General features: G+C 35.6%; 1 protein-coding gene across 3 annotated transcripts in view; it reads left to right on the top strand.

The window, feature by feature from the left end:
- Nucleotides 1–18,373, top strand: part of LOC150099945 (ATP-binding cassette sub-family C member 1-like) — a 317,694-nt gene that overhangs the window by 78,188 nt on the left and 221,133 nt on the right. For all 3 annotated transcript variants that reach the window (XM_090403116.1, XM_090403115.1, XM_090403114.1), the window contains exons 9-10: nt 4,854–5,028; nt 15,110–15,364. In XM_090403116.1, coding sequence (XP_090259242.1) covers nt 4,854–5,028; nt 15,110–15,364 — 430 coding nt within the window. The remainder of the gene's footprint in view (nt 1–4,853; nt 5,029–15,109; nt 15,365–18,373) is intronic.

Genomic DNA, 18,373 nt, shown 5'->3' with positions numbered 1-18,373 from the left:
TTCTCTTTTACCCAATTATTGTTTGTATAATTTACATCACGTAATGATTACTTGTTTAGTACCCATCAAGATAATTTGGCAGTGAAGTTCATCTTCAGCAGCTGTACTGCCAGGTCTGTAGCAACACCATGTATATCCTGTCCTGTTAGCTTCCACTTCACACTGTCCTCCAAACTCACTGTTACATCGAACATTATTACCATTATTGCTTTCTACCCTAACTGTACTGAAGTTATCTAATATCATCAGTAGTCCTTCCCTCCTCTCCTGTCTATTGTCATTTCTAAAAATGCTATGCCCTTTATACTTTATCCCAGTTGCAGCATCTGACTGATAGCTAGGTTTCACTAACATTTTCACTAAAGCAATGAACTCAACCTCATTGTTCATGCATTTGTGTATATACATAACAAATTACCATGGCTTTTTTTTTTATACTTAATCTACAGTCTGCTTGTCCCAGTTGGACACTTTCTCTTTTCCCATCAAAGATACACTCTAAAGATCCTAACCCAAAGCATACATTTTCACCACTTTGCCAGATACCTCACCTCGATAAATAATTTCTCCAGGCTCCTGATTCCAAATCCATTCAACTGTAGGCCATCTATCTTACACAAGTCTTTTCTATCATCAAACTCACTCCACACATCCATAAACTTGCATCCATTTTCTTGTACATAGTCTGTGCACTGAATTGTCACTTTTCTTTTTCTCTGTTGCATTTCTCGCATCCTTTTTCACTCCCAGGAAGTTCAGAGTAGTGATTGATGTCAAGTGCAAATTTAACTATTGAATCACCATACCATATTAGTTTTCTTACATTCTAACTGATTTACCTTATTATTCATTAATAACTTGCCAACCTCCACTCTTTCCTTTCTCTTAGTGTTTAACTGATTTTTCTTATCCAACTGAGTTTTGCAAATATTTGACTTTTCTAATTCTCTGGTCTATTCCTTTTAATTTGGAAATCTTGTATGTCAATTTTTCTTCTTGTCACCAACATAATTTGCTTAGTAAGGCAAAGGTTCTCATCTCCTGAATCTGTGCTATCCTTCTCTTTTGATGCTGTTTGTTTTGCCAGGTTTTGGTGCCATTTTTAAAAACTATCTTCATTATACAACAGTAAAAACTATACTAATGTTATAAAAATATACTAACTAATCAGGGGCAAAAATTAAAGACTGAACAAATGTAATAGAAAAACAGAAAATTAAGAGGTAGTAGCTCTTTTGCAACTAACAATTTATTGTTTACTTTTATGTTCTGCATTTCCATTTCATTTGTCTCATTTTTAATTTTCACCTCTGATTAGTTAGTATATTTTTCCCCTCAAACTCTGATTTTTCTTCCTGTGAGTTGCACTCTGGGTAAGTGTATAGGTGAGATGAGAGGACCTGCATTTCTAAATGAGGGCATCATTACTCACAGGATGCTGCAGTATAAAATATTCTACAAAAATATTACTGTATTCTAGCACAATAGTTGTTTCTTACTTCTGATGCATAAATCTTTTATAATACAATAACCTAGATTTTGAAATTTTGTCCCCTACCAACTGTCACCTAGTCTGTTTTATATGAAGTTAGTCATTCCTTTCCAAATATATAGCATTCGTCTTGTGAAACATGCACTATACTTTCTTTCCCAAAAGTTTATTTTTTGGTTTTGTAAAACACCATTTTTAAACAGATTCCTAGATGAAGATTGACCTTAAAGTGAGAAAATATGAGGTTATGAAACACTGATTTAGGAAGTTGTTGTTGAATAAATACAAAAAATAAGAAATAGAACCAATGATAAAAAAGGGCTTCCAATAAAAATTTTACCTTCTATGTAATAAATTCCCTTCTTTCACACAGTTGACTCACTATAGCAAACTCATAAAGAACATAGGAGTAGTTTGTTATAGGGTTTCTTTTACTATATCCTTGTCTATGGAACTTTGGGGCATTTTAGTTGTTATAATGGTGTTTGCTATAGTGAGGAAGTCAACTGTATTGTGAAGTTATTGACTGTGGTTCAACTTAAATACTTAACACTTGTTCCTCTATTGTCATCATCTGTGCATGAATGAATCCGATGACTAATGTTCATAAAGAAAATAAGTAGCCAATTCAAATGTTAATGTTGAATTAGATTTTAGAACCATAATCTTAAAATAGAATGTGAACAGTTGCTTGAAAGAATGATAAATACAATAGCATTTGAACAATCTTTAGGTAGTGGCTGTTTTGCAATTTTTTTTTTTTTTTTTTTAAATTTCTGATCATTATTATTAACATTTGACCTCCATGAAGAGTCACTCATCATGGGACGTACACATTATTGTACACAAAGCTCATCCAACCATGCCTTACACTGATTCAATGTCTCTACATTCATAACACAGGCAATGCATTCCACTCACCAACCACCCATCATGTAAATAATCTTTTCCTCAGTACTCTGCTCACACACCCTCATTATGCGGTTTCCAGGCACAACCTCTTGTTCACCTCCTTGCGCATTGTATGAAAAATCTCTTTCATGTCAACCTGATAACAATCCCTGACTATCTCATGTGGCTCAATCATATTCCTCCCTCCCCCTCCTCCTATTCATGAGGCTTTGCAATTTACATTCTCTCAATCTGTCCTTGTACTTCACATTAGAAAGACTACTCTGACCACTTTTGTGAATCTTCTCTGGACACTTTCTAACATATCTTTTTCACTATGAAATCCTGGTGACCAAATCTGTGCACAATAATCTATGCGAGGCCTGATCAATTTCTGCATGTCATGGTCCTCCACATCATTGCCATTATCCAATGTGACGTCTTCACAACTTGTGCAATGTGGCCCCTGAATTTTAGGTCCTTGTCCACCACCACTCCAGATCTCTCATCTTCTCTACCTCCATTAAAGTTTCCCCACCAAGTGTATATTTTGCAGCCCATCATTGCTTACCAAACCTCAAAACCTTACACTTTACAATATTGAACTGATGGTTCCACTTACCTGTTTATTCATGTAATCTTAAAGTCCTCCTGTAAGTCCATAACATCTATTTGACTCTGCATTGTCTATAAACAGCTGCATATCACCAGTTAAACCCATCCCAATATCATTAATATACAAATTGATGTATATTAATGTACAACAATGGTCTCAAAACCCCTTGAGGCATGCCATTAGTGACCTTCCTCTTTCAGAATACTGCACCCCCCATATACAACTTTCTGATACCTATCTAATAGCCAGTCACTGATGCAACTCAGTCTGTTATCCAATCCCAATTTATTTAACAGCTTGTCATGTGGCAGTCTGTCAAAAGCTTTTGCAAAATCCAAGTATACCACTGCATATGCATCCCCTTGTCCGAGACATTTGTCACCTTGTTATAATACATAAGTTAGTGAAGCATGATCTCCCCCTTAAGAAACCCATGCTGATAACCACAGAGAATACTGTTGTTATCAACCCATTTCCGTAGCCTACTTCTCACCAGTCTCTCTAATACCTTCACCACAACTCCAGGTATACAAATCGGCCTATAATTTATAACCACAGTCTTATCACCATCTTTATGCAGTGGAACAATTTTACGTTCTTTCCATTCCCAGTGCTGTTTTAAGATTTTTATTAAACAGGCATGCCAATGATGCTGCCAACTCCATGAACAGCACCTTAAGACATGTGGTGATAATCATCAAATCTTACTGCTTATTTACATCAAGGTTATTTATTTCCTTAAATACCTTCTACTTACTCACAATTAAGCCATCCTTTCCTATGTCCTCTACACTTTCTCATGATTTCACCCTGATGAGGATGAAATTGACTGCTGAATACCTCAGTGTCCTCTACAGCAGTTACCATCCTGCCATTTTCATCCATTAATATCATTCTTACCATAATCATTCTACTTGCCACGTATCTTAAAAAAAAAAAAAAAAAGTTTTTTGTAATAATGTAATAATAATGCAACTATCATTATTTATCTTGTGCTGCCTCCAGAATGTTTTCTTCCAGATTTCAAGCTTAAGCCCATCCATTTCACACCTACCTTATTCAGGCTCTTAACCTTTTGGAATACATTCGCCGTTGGTCTTTGTCAGTTCCCAACCAGCATTTATTTCCTTGCCTATATCCTTTCCTCACAGAAGTCTGTATATGGCTAGCCACAACCCAGGTTATAACTTCAAGATCACTCTCACCAACAGTAGGAAATTGTGAAACCCTACTCATAATTACATCCTCTAATGAAATGATCAGATCTCAAACTCTCTGTCTTTACATGCTCTCCTTTGCATGCTGCCTGAGATGGTTCTCTCAAGAAATTAGTTTTCCTTATTCCCAAATGCTGTCTCTTCATTCTATACTGCCATTATTAAAATCACTGATAATAATTACCCTTCTTTTGTTCACTAACTCAAGTTGTTTCTACATTTCATCAGCCTATAGCAACATCCAACTAAATGTCTTCCAGTCAACCTCCAGCTGTTAAACTTTGGATTTATTAGTTTCTTTGTAACACATCACTGTCTTGGTGAATAGATATTTCACTTTTAAATAAAACTGAATTTTAGTTCAGTTCAATTTTCACACTAAAGACATTGTCATATAAATTATGAATGATTTAATTAAATTTTAAACATATTCATACATTTACAATATAACATATTTACACCAGATTTAATTATCAAAACTAAATTGCTGTAATTTTTTAGTTGCTGCCAACCTTGCTACATCAATTGAAATGTAACCTGAATTATTTCCAATATAAATATAGTAGTTATGCTTAATATTTCCATCTCATATTAGATGGATAATGAATGATAATTTATTACATTATATTTCTTTCAGCTGCATTTTGGATTTCATACAAAGTACTGAAGTGCACTGGCATGGCTTTGTGTATGTTGTCGCATTCTGTGCTGGATCAGTGCTTAGTGGTTTCTTTGAAACTCAATATTTATCCATCATGCAAGATGCTTCTATTCAAGTGAAGGCAGCACTTGTATCTGCTATTTACAGAAAGGTTAGTTTTTATTTGAATAAAGACTTTTATTCATTAAAACTGAATGTTGCTCTGACATGTTTCACCATCTTTAGGGCTGACCTTCAGGAAGATTTTTAACACGCAAGAAAAAAAAAACCTTCAAACATTTCCAACAACCATTCTTTACATAAATTGAAAAATACTTTGTTAATATTTTAATCACACTCACTAATTGATGACTTCCAGATGTCATGAAGTATAAGTCCTTAGTTTCTATTTAGTGTGACAAATGACCTCAGAAGACTCCTTGAACAATCTGACAAGTAGTTTCTTCTAAGTAAGGCATGGAGGAAGCTTACCAATCTGCCATGTGATGTTCTGCAAGGATGTATGCTAAGAGTCTGCTTCTTTCTTCTCTCTTGTTTTCAATATTGCCTATGTTCTTTTTTATGGATTTTGAAACTTCTCCTAGTTTGACCCATGTATACCTTTCTGCAAGAACGAGGAATCTTGTATACCCCAGGATGTTTTCAAAATGGAACATTATCTTTGGAGCAGTGTAGGAAATTTTTAAGGTGTTAACTGGTTTGATTGTCATTCTGATGTTGACTGATAACAATTGGGCCATTTTTTCTTGAGTTGCTAACATATGCAAAGAGACCATGCTTTTGTAATTAACTTCTGGGTTAACAGAGAACAATTCACAGTAAAATAAGTTTCTTTAACTTGTTTTAAGTCATTTTGGAGGAACTGAGCAAACAGGATTGAGTTTCATATTTTCTTTAATTTCATCATTTTTGAGTATCTGTATTTCTGGAGTCGTAGTTAAGGTACTGGAGAGGTTGGTGTGAGATAGAATACAAAAGTGATAACAGTGGTATTTGTGCTTGACAGCATGAGTTTGTTAGAGAGATTGTATTTTACCAATTTGCTTATGTACTATAACAACATGACAAATTTATTGACATTAGGGAGATGCATATACAGTAATATACTTAAATTTTGCAAAGGCTTTTGATAGTGCCATACCACTAGTTGATAACTAAACTGGAGTGGATGGGATTGGATCATAGATTAGTGAGTTGGATGAGGCAACCAGCTCTCAGACAGGTATCAGCAGGTTGTGTATGGGGTTACAATATCCCCATACACAACCTGATGATGATCCCAAAGCAGATCTCAGTGGCATATCACAGAGATCTGCTTTGGGATCATCATCAAATTCCTGCCATGTACCCTCAAGGGGTGTACAGGATATGAAGGTACTACATGAAAAATTTACATCATTACTAACTTCCTATCTACCTCCAAATCAGTCTGTTACTTGTCAAGACTCCAACATTACCAGATCTTATATTTCTATGGTCTAAGGCACTTTGTACCGTATCAATCCACCTATATCTTGGTCTTCCTCTGGGTCGTTTTCCTGCAAACCTGGCAGAGAACACTTGTTTTGCTAATCTTTCCTCGCCCATTCTGTTTAAGTGACCATACCACCTGAGATTAGCTCTGCTAACGCATTCCTCGATGCTGACAGTGTCAAGTTCTTTCCTAATATCCTCGTTTTTTATATGATATTGCCATTGATGCCATCTCTTCACGCCTATAATCTTTCTCAGGCCTCTCATATCTGCGGTCTCTAGTCTTTGGTCAAGTGTTTTACTTCTGACCCAGCTCTCAGATCCATAAGTTAAAACTGGTTTGAACACTGTCTTATATACAGCAAATTTAGTGTTCTGACTAATTTCTCTCTTATTCCACATGAATTTATTCAATTGACTTCCCACCATACCAGCTTTGCTGATTCTGTTGTCTATTTCTATATTTAATTTACCATCTTCAGTAAAAATCATGTCTAAGTAGCTGATATGTCTCACTTGTTCCACAGGTTCTCCATTCACAACACAGTTGACATTTTCAATGATTCTGCATATTTTCATTGTCTTTGTCTTGTTAATGCCGACCTTCATACCATATCTATTACAACAGCTATTCAATTTAGTCAGAGAATCCTGCAGACTTGTAGCGGATTTATTTAGAAGTATAACATCATCCCCATAAAGCAAAGAGCTGACATTAACATCTCCAATTTTGATATCATGTTTAATACCACTTTCATAATGTGATTCATATTGTTAATGAATAACAGAGGGGATAATGTACATCCTTGTCTCACACCAGATTTAACATTAAACCATCTTCCTGTACTTCCTTCAATTCTAACTGCTGACTTACAACTCAAATAAAGACTAAGTATTGCTTGATATAATGCCCCATTGACACCATATAACTGTAGCGTATTGAATAACTTCTCTCTTGGCACCTTGTCATATGCATTTTCCAAATCGACAAAACTTAAATGCAGATCTCTGTTATATTCTCATGCTTTCTCGACTATTTGTCATAAAGTGAAGATCTGATCCTGACAGCCTCTATTTGGCCTGAATCCAGCTTATTGTTCACCAAGCTTTTCTTCCACAATTCTTCTCAACCGTTTCTCAAGTATACTTGCATAGATCTTGCCAGGAACACTCAGTAGGGAAATACCTCTATAATTCTTGCATTCAGTTTTATTTCCCTTTTTATATATGGGTACAGAGCTCTACTCCAATCATCTGGAATTCCTCCCTCTGTCCAGGCCTTCTGAACTATATAGTGCAGCCACTGTACGACTTTTATACCTCCATACTTGAGCATTTCTAGTTGATTATCATTTACTCCTGCTGCCTTTCCACATTTCAAGCCTTTGATGGCTTTTTCTACTTCAAGTATGGATATGTATTCCTGACTGCATGCCTGGTCAGTGTTTTTTACCACTGTGCTGTCATCACTGCTTGTTTCATTTAGCAGTTTTTCAAAGTAATTACTCCATACTTCAAGGATATCTTTTTCTCCCATTTTCATGTCACCTTTATCATCTCTAACTCCTTTTACAGCACTCTTTCCTCCATTCCTAAGCTTTTTCAACTTTGGGACCATTGTTATTTAATTTGTATGTTAACGATATTGGGATTATACAAACTGGAGAGAGGATGAGGAATCAAGCAGATATTGTGGCCTTACAGCATTGTATGAGTGGACAACACTATGGAACTGGCACTGTCAAAATGTACAGTTCAGAAATTTGGTATCCAACAATGGGATGCAAAGTATACACTTGATGGGAACATTTTGAAGGAAGCTGGAGACAATAGGCCTTGGAGTGGTGGTGGACAAGGATGTGAAGTTTAGGCATCACATTGCACAAACTGTGAAGTCATCAGATTATGGCAATAGTGCAGAGGACCTTAATGTGCTGAAATAGAGGTTCTGGTTTCATTGTGTAAGAGGCCTTGATCAGGCCTCAGATTATTGTGCACTGATTTGGTGGCCTGGTTTTCATGGCAATGATATATTTGAAAGTGTTCAGTGATACTCTAAAATTTGAGTAAAACCAATGACATATATAATTCATATTACTCAGTGGAAAATATTATTAAAACGTTTTAATGACTGATAAAGAGATGACATGGTATATTTGAAAAGATACTACTGGTTTACTAATTTCGTTGAATTGATCAGCATCTTCAGGTATCGCAATCAAAGAAATATATAAAAAATTACAGAGACTTAAAATTGCATTAACAGAACAAGTACAAAATGACAGTGGCGTGTTTGAAAACAAAATGCGAGCTTAAGTTCCAAATAAACGTAGACTACGTGCTGTCACGAGTGCGCCAATACTGAACAGAGGCAACATGTGCTTCAGACAGATTGAAACTTAGGCTGTTGTTGTTTATGTGAAGAATCTAGAGAAATTTCTCTAGATTTGACAATCTTTCTCTTGAGCTCATCATAGCACACATGGATGTTCGAAGTTTGAGTCCAGTTCACAATGTGTTGGTGGCCTTCATCTGAGTTAACTGAAAAGAGAACGTGGCTAGAGAGAGAGCACTGGCTCTAGTTCTGTTGTAGGAGATATCTCTATGGTGTTCTTCCAAACGTAGAAGGATGGATTTAGCAGTCTGGCCAGCCATAGTATGACTTTCCACAATCACAAAATCTTGTACACTCCTGGAAACTGAGTGGGAAGATGTTTCTCTTTAGATTTTGGTGAAAGAGAGCTGATGTAAGGCAAAGAGATGAAGGCTTTGGGGAAAGAGGGATCTTCAGAAGTAGTTGAGTGACTGGGGGAAAGAAATTTGTCAATTTTATTAGGAGAAACCATTATTAATTGAAGTTTTTTTTAAGAAAAAGGAGTTCATTTTCAATTTCTGCTTCTTTTGTAAGTAAAGAATTGGCTCGGTGAGCTAAGGTGGAAGCATGAAGATATCTATCAGTATTGAGTAGGTTTTCTAAAAATTGAGATTTTAATACTCTCAGCACATCCAGTAAGTTTCAGGTCTAGAAAGGGGAAGCAGTCATCAGATTCCAGTTTGAAGGTAAAAGATTTTTTTCATGACACTTGTTTAGGTGGTCTGAAAATAAATTGCGGCTGTTGACACCATCTTCCCAGATGAGGAAAATATTATCAATTTCTATTATAATAATGTCTGTTATAATTAACTAACTTCATTAGTTATATTATTCGGCTATGAAACAATATGGGATGTAATATCCCTTAACTTAAATAATTTCACGTCACCGAATTGAAGCCTTTGGCTCTTCATATAATTGGTAATTTATTAGGACACCTTCTTGGCAATTCATATAGTAGGGTATGCAAGTTCTGTTTGCTACAAACTTGGTATTAACTAGGTCTACCTACTCACTGATGAGACCGGTCTGGGTAGTGACCTTCTCTCATAATGTAGAACACTAATACAGCTCCTAGGAGCAGTGTTTCACATTATGAGTAAATACCAGGAACAGTGATTGGAGCTTGCTCCACCCTTGCTATGAGTTGCCTTAGTGTTGCACTATCCAGTTATTTGCTTATGCTTGGACTCGCCAAACTTTATATTGTTTCCTATTCGGCTATGAAACAATATGGGATGTAATATCCCTTAACTTAAATAATTTCACGTCGCCGAATTGAAGCCTTTGGCTCTTCATATAATTAGTTATATATATTTATAAAGAGATTTAATGACTAAAACCGAGAATAATTGTAAGGCTTTAATGATATAAAATGCAACTACTTTTGGCTTTTGATTTTTAGAAGACACCTTCTTCAGGTGTCTTCTAAAAATAGGTGTCTTCAATGTTTTTTCATGTCAATTATGTACTGCAATTTTCCTGTGCTTCTCAGTTTTAAACTTCAGTGTTTTTATTGCTGTTTCCTATTTTTAGAAGACACCTGAAGAAGGCTGCCGAAACTAGTTGTGTTTTATATCATTAAAGCCTTGTAATTATTCTCAGTTTTAGTCATTAAATCTCTTTATAAAAATGCATCAAAACAACCGAGTCAATGTTCCTGAATGCATATATTTAAAAAAAAAAAAAGGGGGGGGTTAGTCTTAAACATGGGAATCTTCCCAGAAATAATACTTATATTTAAAGCGGTTTTTTTTAGGTTTCTGATAATACATAATTTTTGTTGAGGGTGATGGATAAAGCTTGCCTGTAAATACCTGCCCATATGGGTTTATTTTTTGTAAATGTCTATAATGTTAATCCTCTAGCATTTTTGTTGACAAGGATATCTTGAAATGGTAATTTACTATCCTTTTCTATTTCTAATGTGAATCTGATTTTTGGATGGCAATTATTATTCAGAAAATGTATCAAATCTTCAAGCTCTTTCTGGATGTGCTTGCATATATAATAAACATCGTCAACATATCTCCACCAGATGTGGCTTTAGGATCATCTGTGCTATAGCTTCTTCCTCAAATTTTTCCATATATAAATTAGCAATGGAAGACGATGGAAGTGAACCCATTGCCAGAACCATATTTTTGGTAGTAAAATCTCTTTCAAAGTAAAGAATGGGATAGGAGGCAATGATGGAGGAAATGTATGTCAGGAGGACACAGGTCTGCAAGATATCTATTAATTCTTCCACAGACATGCTAGTGCTTCCTTTTTATTAAATAGTTGACCAGAAAATAACATCATTGCATTAGAGAACACTCTAAGAAGTACCACAATATAAAATGATGTTACAGCATGACAGAATTTCAATGTACCTTCATTCCATTATATATATACCTGTGTGTGTTAATAATTTTAATGATTAAACACCGAGATAATTAAGAATAAAAGTTTAATACAGACACAACTAATTTCGTTGGTAAGCCAACTTCGTGAGGTGTCAAAGTACAAAGATATATACAAAAAAGACCGACAGAAACATTACACATTAGCAATAACAGAGCTATCAAAAAAACTACAGTTAAGTTCAAATTTGAGTCCTCGCTTCAGTTTTAGCTGCATTTATGCGTGTGATCTCACGAGAACGCCAGCACTGAACAGCAGAGCTATGCGAATCTGGCAAATTGTCGCTAAGGTTGTTATTCATGTGCGTAGAATCGAGGGCAATTTCTTTTGACTCCAGGACAAGTCTTTCAAGCTCATCGTAACATTTGTGAATATTAGAAGTTTGATTCCAATCTATTTGGTGTTGGTGGCCTTCATCAGAGTTTACAGAGAACAAGACTTGGCTGGCGAGGGCACTGGCTCGGATTCTATTATAAGAGATGTCTCTTTTGTGCTCTTCAAGATGGAGAAAGAGAGATTTATCAGTCTGCCCGTAGTAAGGCTTACCACAACTACAAATAATTCTGTATACTTTTGGGAACTGAAGATGGTGATGTTTTTCTTTTGGCTGACTAAGGATAGATCGGAGTTTAGGTAAAGCAGAGAAGCACGTTTTGATGTCTAACATTTTTAAAATTCTAGCCAGTTTGGAGGAGAGGGAACTAATGTAAGCTCTGGGGGTAGTAGAATCTTCATTAGTTTGTTGAAGACAGTGAAAAACAAGTTTCTCAATACTTTTTGGAGCGAAACCATTATTGACAAAGATCTTTTTGAGGAAATTAAGTTCATTTTGAAACTCTTTGTCGTCTGATAATAAGGATCTGGCTCGATGGGCAAGAGTAGATATGCCATATTTCTGTGGAGGGCAGTGGTGAGAGGATGCGTGAAAGTATCTATCTGTATGTGTTGGAAACAATACAGATAGATTAAGTTTAAATTTTCTATATGTATTTAAATAATACAGATTGAAATTTTAATGTTATCACAACTCCTGCTTAGCTTTGTCTAAAAAAAGAAAGACAATTATTAACTTCTAGCTCGGAGGTGAATTTGATGTTATGATGAAACTGATGCATGTTCTTCATACGACATCGAAAGCTTGAATGAGGAAGCCCCAATTGCTCACCTGGAGCGCTGCCGAACAGTGCCACCATCACTTTCAGGTGGCTTTTCTGGTCATGCTTTCCTATGTGAATATGGTTGATTTTGATGTTCTCTACCTCCCCTCAAAGTTTGTATGTGCAATTTTGAACCACCCTGTGTGTGTGTGTGTGTGTGTGTGTGTGTGTGTGTGTGTGTGTGTGTGTGTGTGGTCTAAAAAGTTCTTGGCCTAACAATGAAAAAACGAATTTATGATTTCAGAATTATTATTTTTCAACATAATCTCCATTAAGACTAATACATTTATTCCAGTGATGCTCCAGCACCATTATGCCATCCCTGTAGTGGTTCTTAGTAAGATCTGCAAAATACCCCTCTACAGCTGCAATCATGTCTTGATTTGAAGAAGAATTCTGACCAGCAAGGAAGAGTTTTAGTTTTGGAAAGAGGTAGAAGTCAGAGTAAGCCAAATCTGGGGAAAAGGGTGGATGTTCCAACAATTCATAGTGCAGATCCTTTAATTTTCCCATTGCCAAAACACCTTGTGGGCAGGTGCATTGTCCTGATGAAAGATGATTCTTTTCTTCTCTAAATACGGTCTTTTCTCACAAATTTTTTGTCTAGTCTTAAAAGATCGGAATAATATTCCCTCATTATGGTTTTGCCCTTTTCAAGATAATTAATAAGCAAAATGCCTTTAGCATCCCAAAACACAGATGCCATGACCTTTCCTGCTGATGGAACCGACTTTATCTTCTTTTGTGCTGAACAACCGGCTTCTGTTAATTGTTTTGACTGCTGTTTGGATTCTGCTGTGTGATGGTGAATCCAAGTCTCATCCATAGTAATAAATTGACACAAAAAATCACTTTTATTCTTGTTAAAATGCTCCAAGCACTGTTCAGAGATTTTCATGTGAGTGCATTTTTGATCTGCTGTGAGCAAGTGCGGCATCCATCTTGCGCAAAGCTTTTTCATATGCAATTCTTCATGCAAAATATCCTACACGTTCTTTTGAAATGCCTAGTTTCAGCAATTTCATGCACTTTGAGGCGCTGGTCATCTAATACCATATCATGCACTTGATCAATGATTTCTGGTAATGTTACACTTTTTGGACGTCCTCCACATGGATCATATTCAAGGCTGGCACGAGCATGTTGAAACTCTGCAGCTCATTTCTTAATTGTCAAAAACAAAGGAGACGAGTGCCCATAAACTTTTATGAACTTCGAATGAATTTCTTTTGGCATTAAACCTTGTTTTACAAAGAATTTTATAACCGCATGATACTCAATTTTATCCATTTCAAGGGATATAGACAACACTTTTGTTTCAGACAGCTGTATAAAACAAAGTACTTGATAGAATGACTTGCATTTTCAGATGGATGCTTATGACAGATGTACCAACTTAGAAAAAAAAAATTCTTCTGGTAGTGTTGCCCTCTATTCGAGTCTGAGAACTTTCAGACCACCCTTGTAAAGTGATTGTTGAAAGTTCAGTAAGAATATGGCTAGCATAGAAGTGCAAAGCAAATTTTTCTTGTGGCATATGGATTGAATATGTTGCCTGGAAAGTTGAGTATGCTTATAGTGAATGACTTCAAAGAGAAATATGAGTGGCATTGTATGAGATAGAATGTATGCTGTGATGAGTTTCAGGATTCCGTGGAGTTGCATGTAATTACTTAATTTAATCAAGTTTCAAAAAAAAAATTGCTAATTCCTTTTATTCCCTTGTAGGGAGTAGGTGAGGCTGTTTAATCCTATCTGACTTTTGGAGACAGGTGCCAGTTCACTCTCCACCAGTAGTCAATTAGAGATAGCTGATCCAAAACTATCACTGATTATGAGTAACATCCAGTGAAGAGATGGCTGACAAGTGCTGCCATCTCGTGGTCCCTAATCACAACACTGTTTATAGTCTGGGATAGTGTGGGTTCTATAGTAGATTTTCTTGAGTTTATTGGACAAAAAACCTGCTTGCCTGTGCCAGAGATCGACTAACTCAGGAACTAGTCAAAGAAAGGCTTAGAGAATGTCCCTATAGTCAGCTACTAGAAGAATTGAATTGGAGCCTTTCTTTGGGTGGCCAAGTGCTGTATAGTGCAAATACCACCTCTACCGAGATACTACATAATCTCCATAATATATCACTCTTATTGATTGTAATTAATAGATTCCATGGAGCTGATTAATTTTTCAACTTAGCTGTATTATTGTAAGTAATTACTTTTTGATCATTTTATATCATAAAAAGAAGATTGAGTTTCCACGTTTTTGAGAATTTTTTTTCTAGATGGTATTTATGAATTAACATAATCAAAGTGAGGCTTATCTAGTTATAAGGAAGTAAATGAGTCACTTGATATAAGTTATTGTTATGCAGGTGTCATTTTGGTCAGAGAGAAGGTAAGAAAAGAAATTCATCACTATTATTAGAGGGGACACAGGCAAATAGGATGCAGTAACCTGACTTAGCTTAAATTTAGATGCCCAATAGACCTGCCCTAAAGGAAAATGGCATTTCTTAGCAAAGTGTAGTAGTATTATGGTCAGCTTTTACTATATAAAATTTGTAAAAAAAAAAAAAAAAATAAAAAAATAAAAAAAAAAACTAAATAAATTCCTTATAACAGGAAGTTTGCTGTAGTGATTCATTTCTTTTAGAATAGCATTGGCAGTATCAGACTTTATCTGAGACTATTCCCTCCCCCCATAGTGTTAAGAGTTACTATAATGGTGTTTACTGTAGTGATTTAATTGTATTTGATCTTTAAGCTGCTTATTTAACACTACTCTTAAGTAATCACTGTGAATGTCTTATCTCATTATAGATATTCAAAATAAGCAGTTCTACCAAGAAGCAACACACAAGTGGTGAAATAATCAATCTAATGGCAACAGATACAGATGAAATATTAGAAAGTACTTTCATGTTTCATCACTTGTGGAGTGTACCAGTACGATTATGCATTGGAATGTATCTTCTATGGCAATATCTAGGACCATCTTGTTTAATGGGCATTGTTGTTATAGCTCTTCTTACTCCATTCACATACTTTATTGGAAGGAAGGTAGACAAACTTCAGGTAGGAATTTTTTATTTTAGCAAATAATATACATGGAAATTATCTGGGAAAAATACATTATACCCAGTAACTTTTGTCAAAGCTTTCAAGATCTTAAAATTCCATCTTAAATTTTTAAATGAAATCCTTAAATTAAATTTGATTTAATTTAAGTATTGTCTTCAATAAGTGACTACTGACACATTCTTGTTCCATCAAGAATGTGACAGCAGAGCTAATCTGAGGTAGTATGACCACTTAATGAGTGAGGAAAGGTTAGCAAAACAGGTATTTGTTGCCAAGAGATGGCAGGAAAGAGACCCAGAGGTGGATTGATTCAGCTAGAACTGCCTTAGAAGAGTTAGATATGACAATATAGGAGTGCTTACAAGTAATAGACTAATTTGGAGGAAAATTGTGTATAGGAGATTAATAATAGTGTAAGCTTAATCATATAGTGCTGTCATAATAATCTGAACACCCCTTGGGAGAGAGATATCAGAAAATTGATGATGAGGTTTATAATGTTTCATGGATAGGAGTTAAAAGAAGACTGAATATCATATAGTGTGTATAATGAATAAATCTTCTCCCACAAGTCTTCCAGTATTACTTTCTGCTAAATATGCTTACTTATATCCATCAACATCAAATTCCTGACATGTATCCTCAAGGGATGCACAGGATATGATGGTACTACATGAAAAATTTATGTCATTACTAACTTCCTATCTACTATTTTCCTCCAAATCAGTCTGTTACTTGTCAAGACTCCAACATTATCAGATCTTATATTTCTATCATCCAAGGCACTTTGTACCGTATCAATCCACCTATATCTTGGTCTTCCTCTGGGTCGTTTTCTTGCCATCCTAGCAGAGACACTTGTTTTGCTAATCTTTCCTCACCCATTCTGTTTAAGTGACCATACCACCTGAGATTAGCTCTTCTAATGCATTCCTGGATGCTGACAATGTCAAGTTCTTTCCTAATATCCTCGTTTTTAATATGATATTGCCATTGATGCCATCTGTTCACACCTTTAATCTTTCTCAGGACTCATATCTATGGTCTGTAGTCTTTGGTCAAGTGTTTTACTTCTCACCCAGCTCTCAGATCTATAAGTTAAAACTGGTTTGAGCACTGTCTTGTATGCAGCTAATTCAGTGATCCGACTAATTTCTCTTATTCCATATGAATTTATTCAATTGACTTCCTACCACACCAGCTTTGTTGATTCTGTTGTCTATTTCCATATTTAATTTACCATCTTCAGTAAAAAATTGTAGCTGAAATGTTTTAGTTGTTCCACAGGTTCCCCGTTCACAACACAATTGACATTTTCAACAATTCTACCTATTTTCATTGTCTTTGTCTTTTTAATGCTGACTTTCATACCATATCTATTACTACAGTCATTCAATTTATTCAGGGAATCTTGCAAACTTGTAGCAGATTTATTTAGAAGTATAACATCGTCCCCATAAAGCAAAGAGCCGACATTAACATCTCCAATTCTGATATCATGTTTAATACCACTTTCCTTCATAATGTGATCCATATAGATAACGAATAACAGAGGGGATAATGTGCATCCTTGTCTCCCACCAGATTTAACATTAAACCATCTTCCTGTACTTCCTTCAATTCTAACTGCTGACTTACAACTCAAATACAGACTACGTATTGCTTGATATAATGCCCCATTTACACCATATAACTGTAGCGTATTGAATAGCTTCTCTCTTGGCACCTTGTCATATGCCTTTTCCAAATCGACAAAACTTAAATACAGAACTTTGTTATATTTCCATGCTTTCTCGACTATTTGTCGTAAAGTGAAGATCTGATCCTGACAGCCTCTATTTGGCCTGAATCCAGCTTGTTCTTCACCAAGCTTTTCTTTCACAGTTCTTCTCAACTGTTTCTCAGGTATACTTGCCAGGAACACTCAGTAGGGAAATACCTCTGTAATTCTCACATTCAGTTTATTTCCCTTTTTATATATGGGTACTATGAGAGCTCTACTCCAATCATCGGGAATTCGTCTCTCTGTCCAGTCTTTCTGAACTATGCAGTGCGGCCACTGCATAGTTCAGAAAGCTACTCCTGCTGCCTTTTCACATTTCAAGTCTTTGATGGCTTTTTCTACTTCAAGTATGGATATGTATTCCTGACTGTATGCCTGGTCAGTGTTTTTTACCACTGTGCTATCACTGCTTGTTTCATTTAGCAATTTTTCGAAATAATTACTCCATACTTCAAGGATATCTTTTTCTCCTGTTTTCATGTCACCTTTATCATCTCTAACTCCTTTTGCAGCACTCCTTCCTCCATTTCTAAGCTTCTTCAATAACCTCCAGAATATCTTATCACCTTCTTGATATTTAATTTCTATGCTCTTGCCAAAGTCCTCCCATGACTTTTGTTTAGCTAGTTTTACAGTCTTTTGTTTTCTTACATTTGTCTCTGTATTCTCTAAGACCAAAAGCTGACTTATTTGACAGGAACTTTTGATATGCTTTCTTCTTTTCCTTCACTGCCTCTTTAACTTCCTGTGTCAACCAGGGAGTTCTGATTTTTCTATCCTTGCAGACAACCTCACCACATGCCTCTCTGGCTTAATCAATCGGGGTTTTCTTCAAGGCTTGCCACTGAATCTCCAAGGTTTGGTTCCTGTTCTCAAACTCTTTCATTTCTTCTTCAATAATCTTTGTATATTTTAGTCTACAGTTCACACCTGAGAGCTGCTAAACTTTTATTCGCTTCAAAACTTTCTTACATGTTATTCTTTTTAATATTAAATTCAATTTTATCCTGCTCAAGACTAAATAGTGATCACTTCCAATTTCAAATCCTCTGTACACTCTGGTGTCCTGTACCAGGGAGAAAACATCACTATCAATAATAACATAGTCAATGAGACTTTTCTTATTCCTTGCCTTTTCTCTCCATGTGAATTTGTGCAAATTTTTATATTGGAACATGGTGTTAGTAATAACCAGTCAATGTCCTGAGCAGAAATCCAAC

Source organism: Typopeltis vanoorti, chromosome 13 (genome assembly GCF_054136105.1).
Source record: "Typopeltis vanoorti isolate ZY-2024b chromosome 13, IOZ_Tvanoo_1.0, whole genome shotgun sequence".
Lineage (NCBI taxonomy): Eukaryota > Metazoa > Arthropoda > Arachnida > Uropygi > Thelyphonidae > Typopeltis > Typopeltis vanoorti.
The sequence above is the reverse complement of the archived record's forward strand: the minus strand, read 5'-3'. Positions and strand labels throughout refer to the sequence as shown.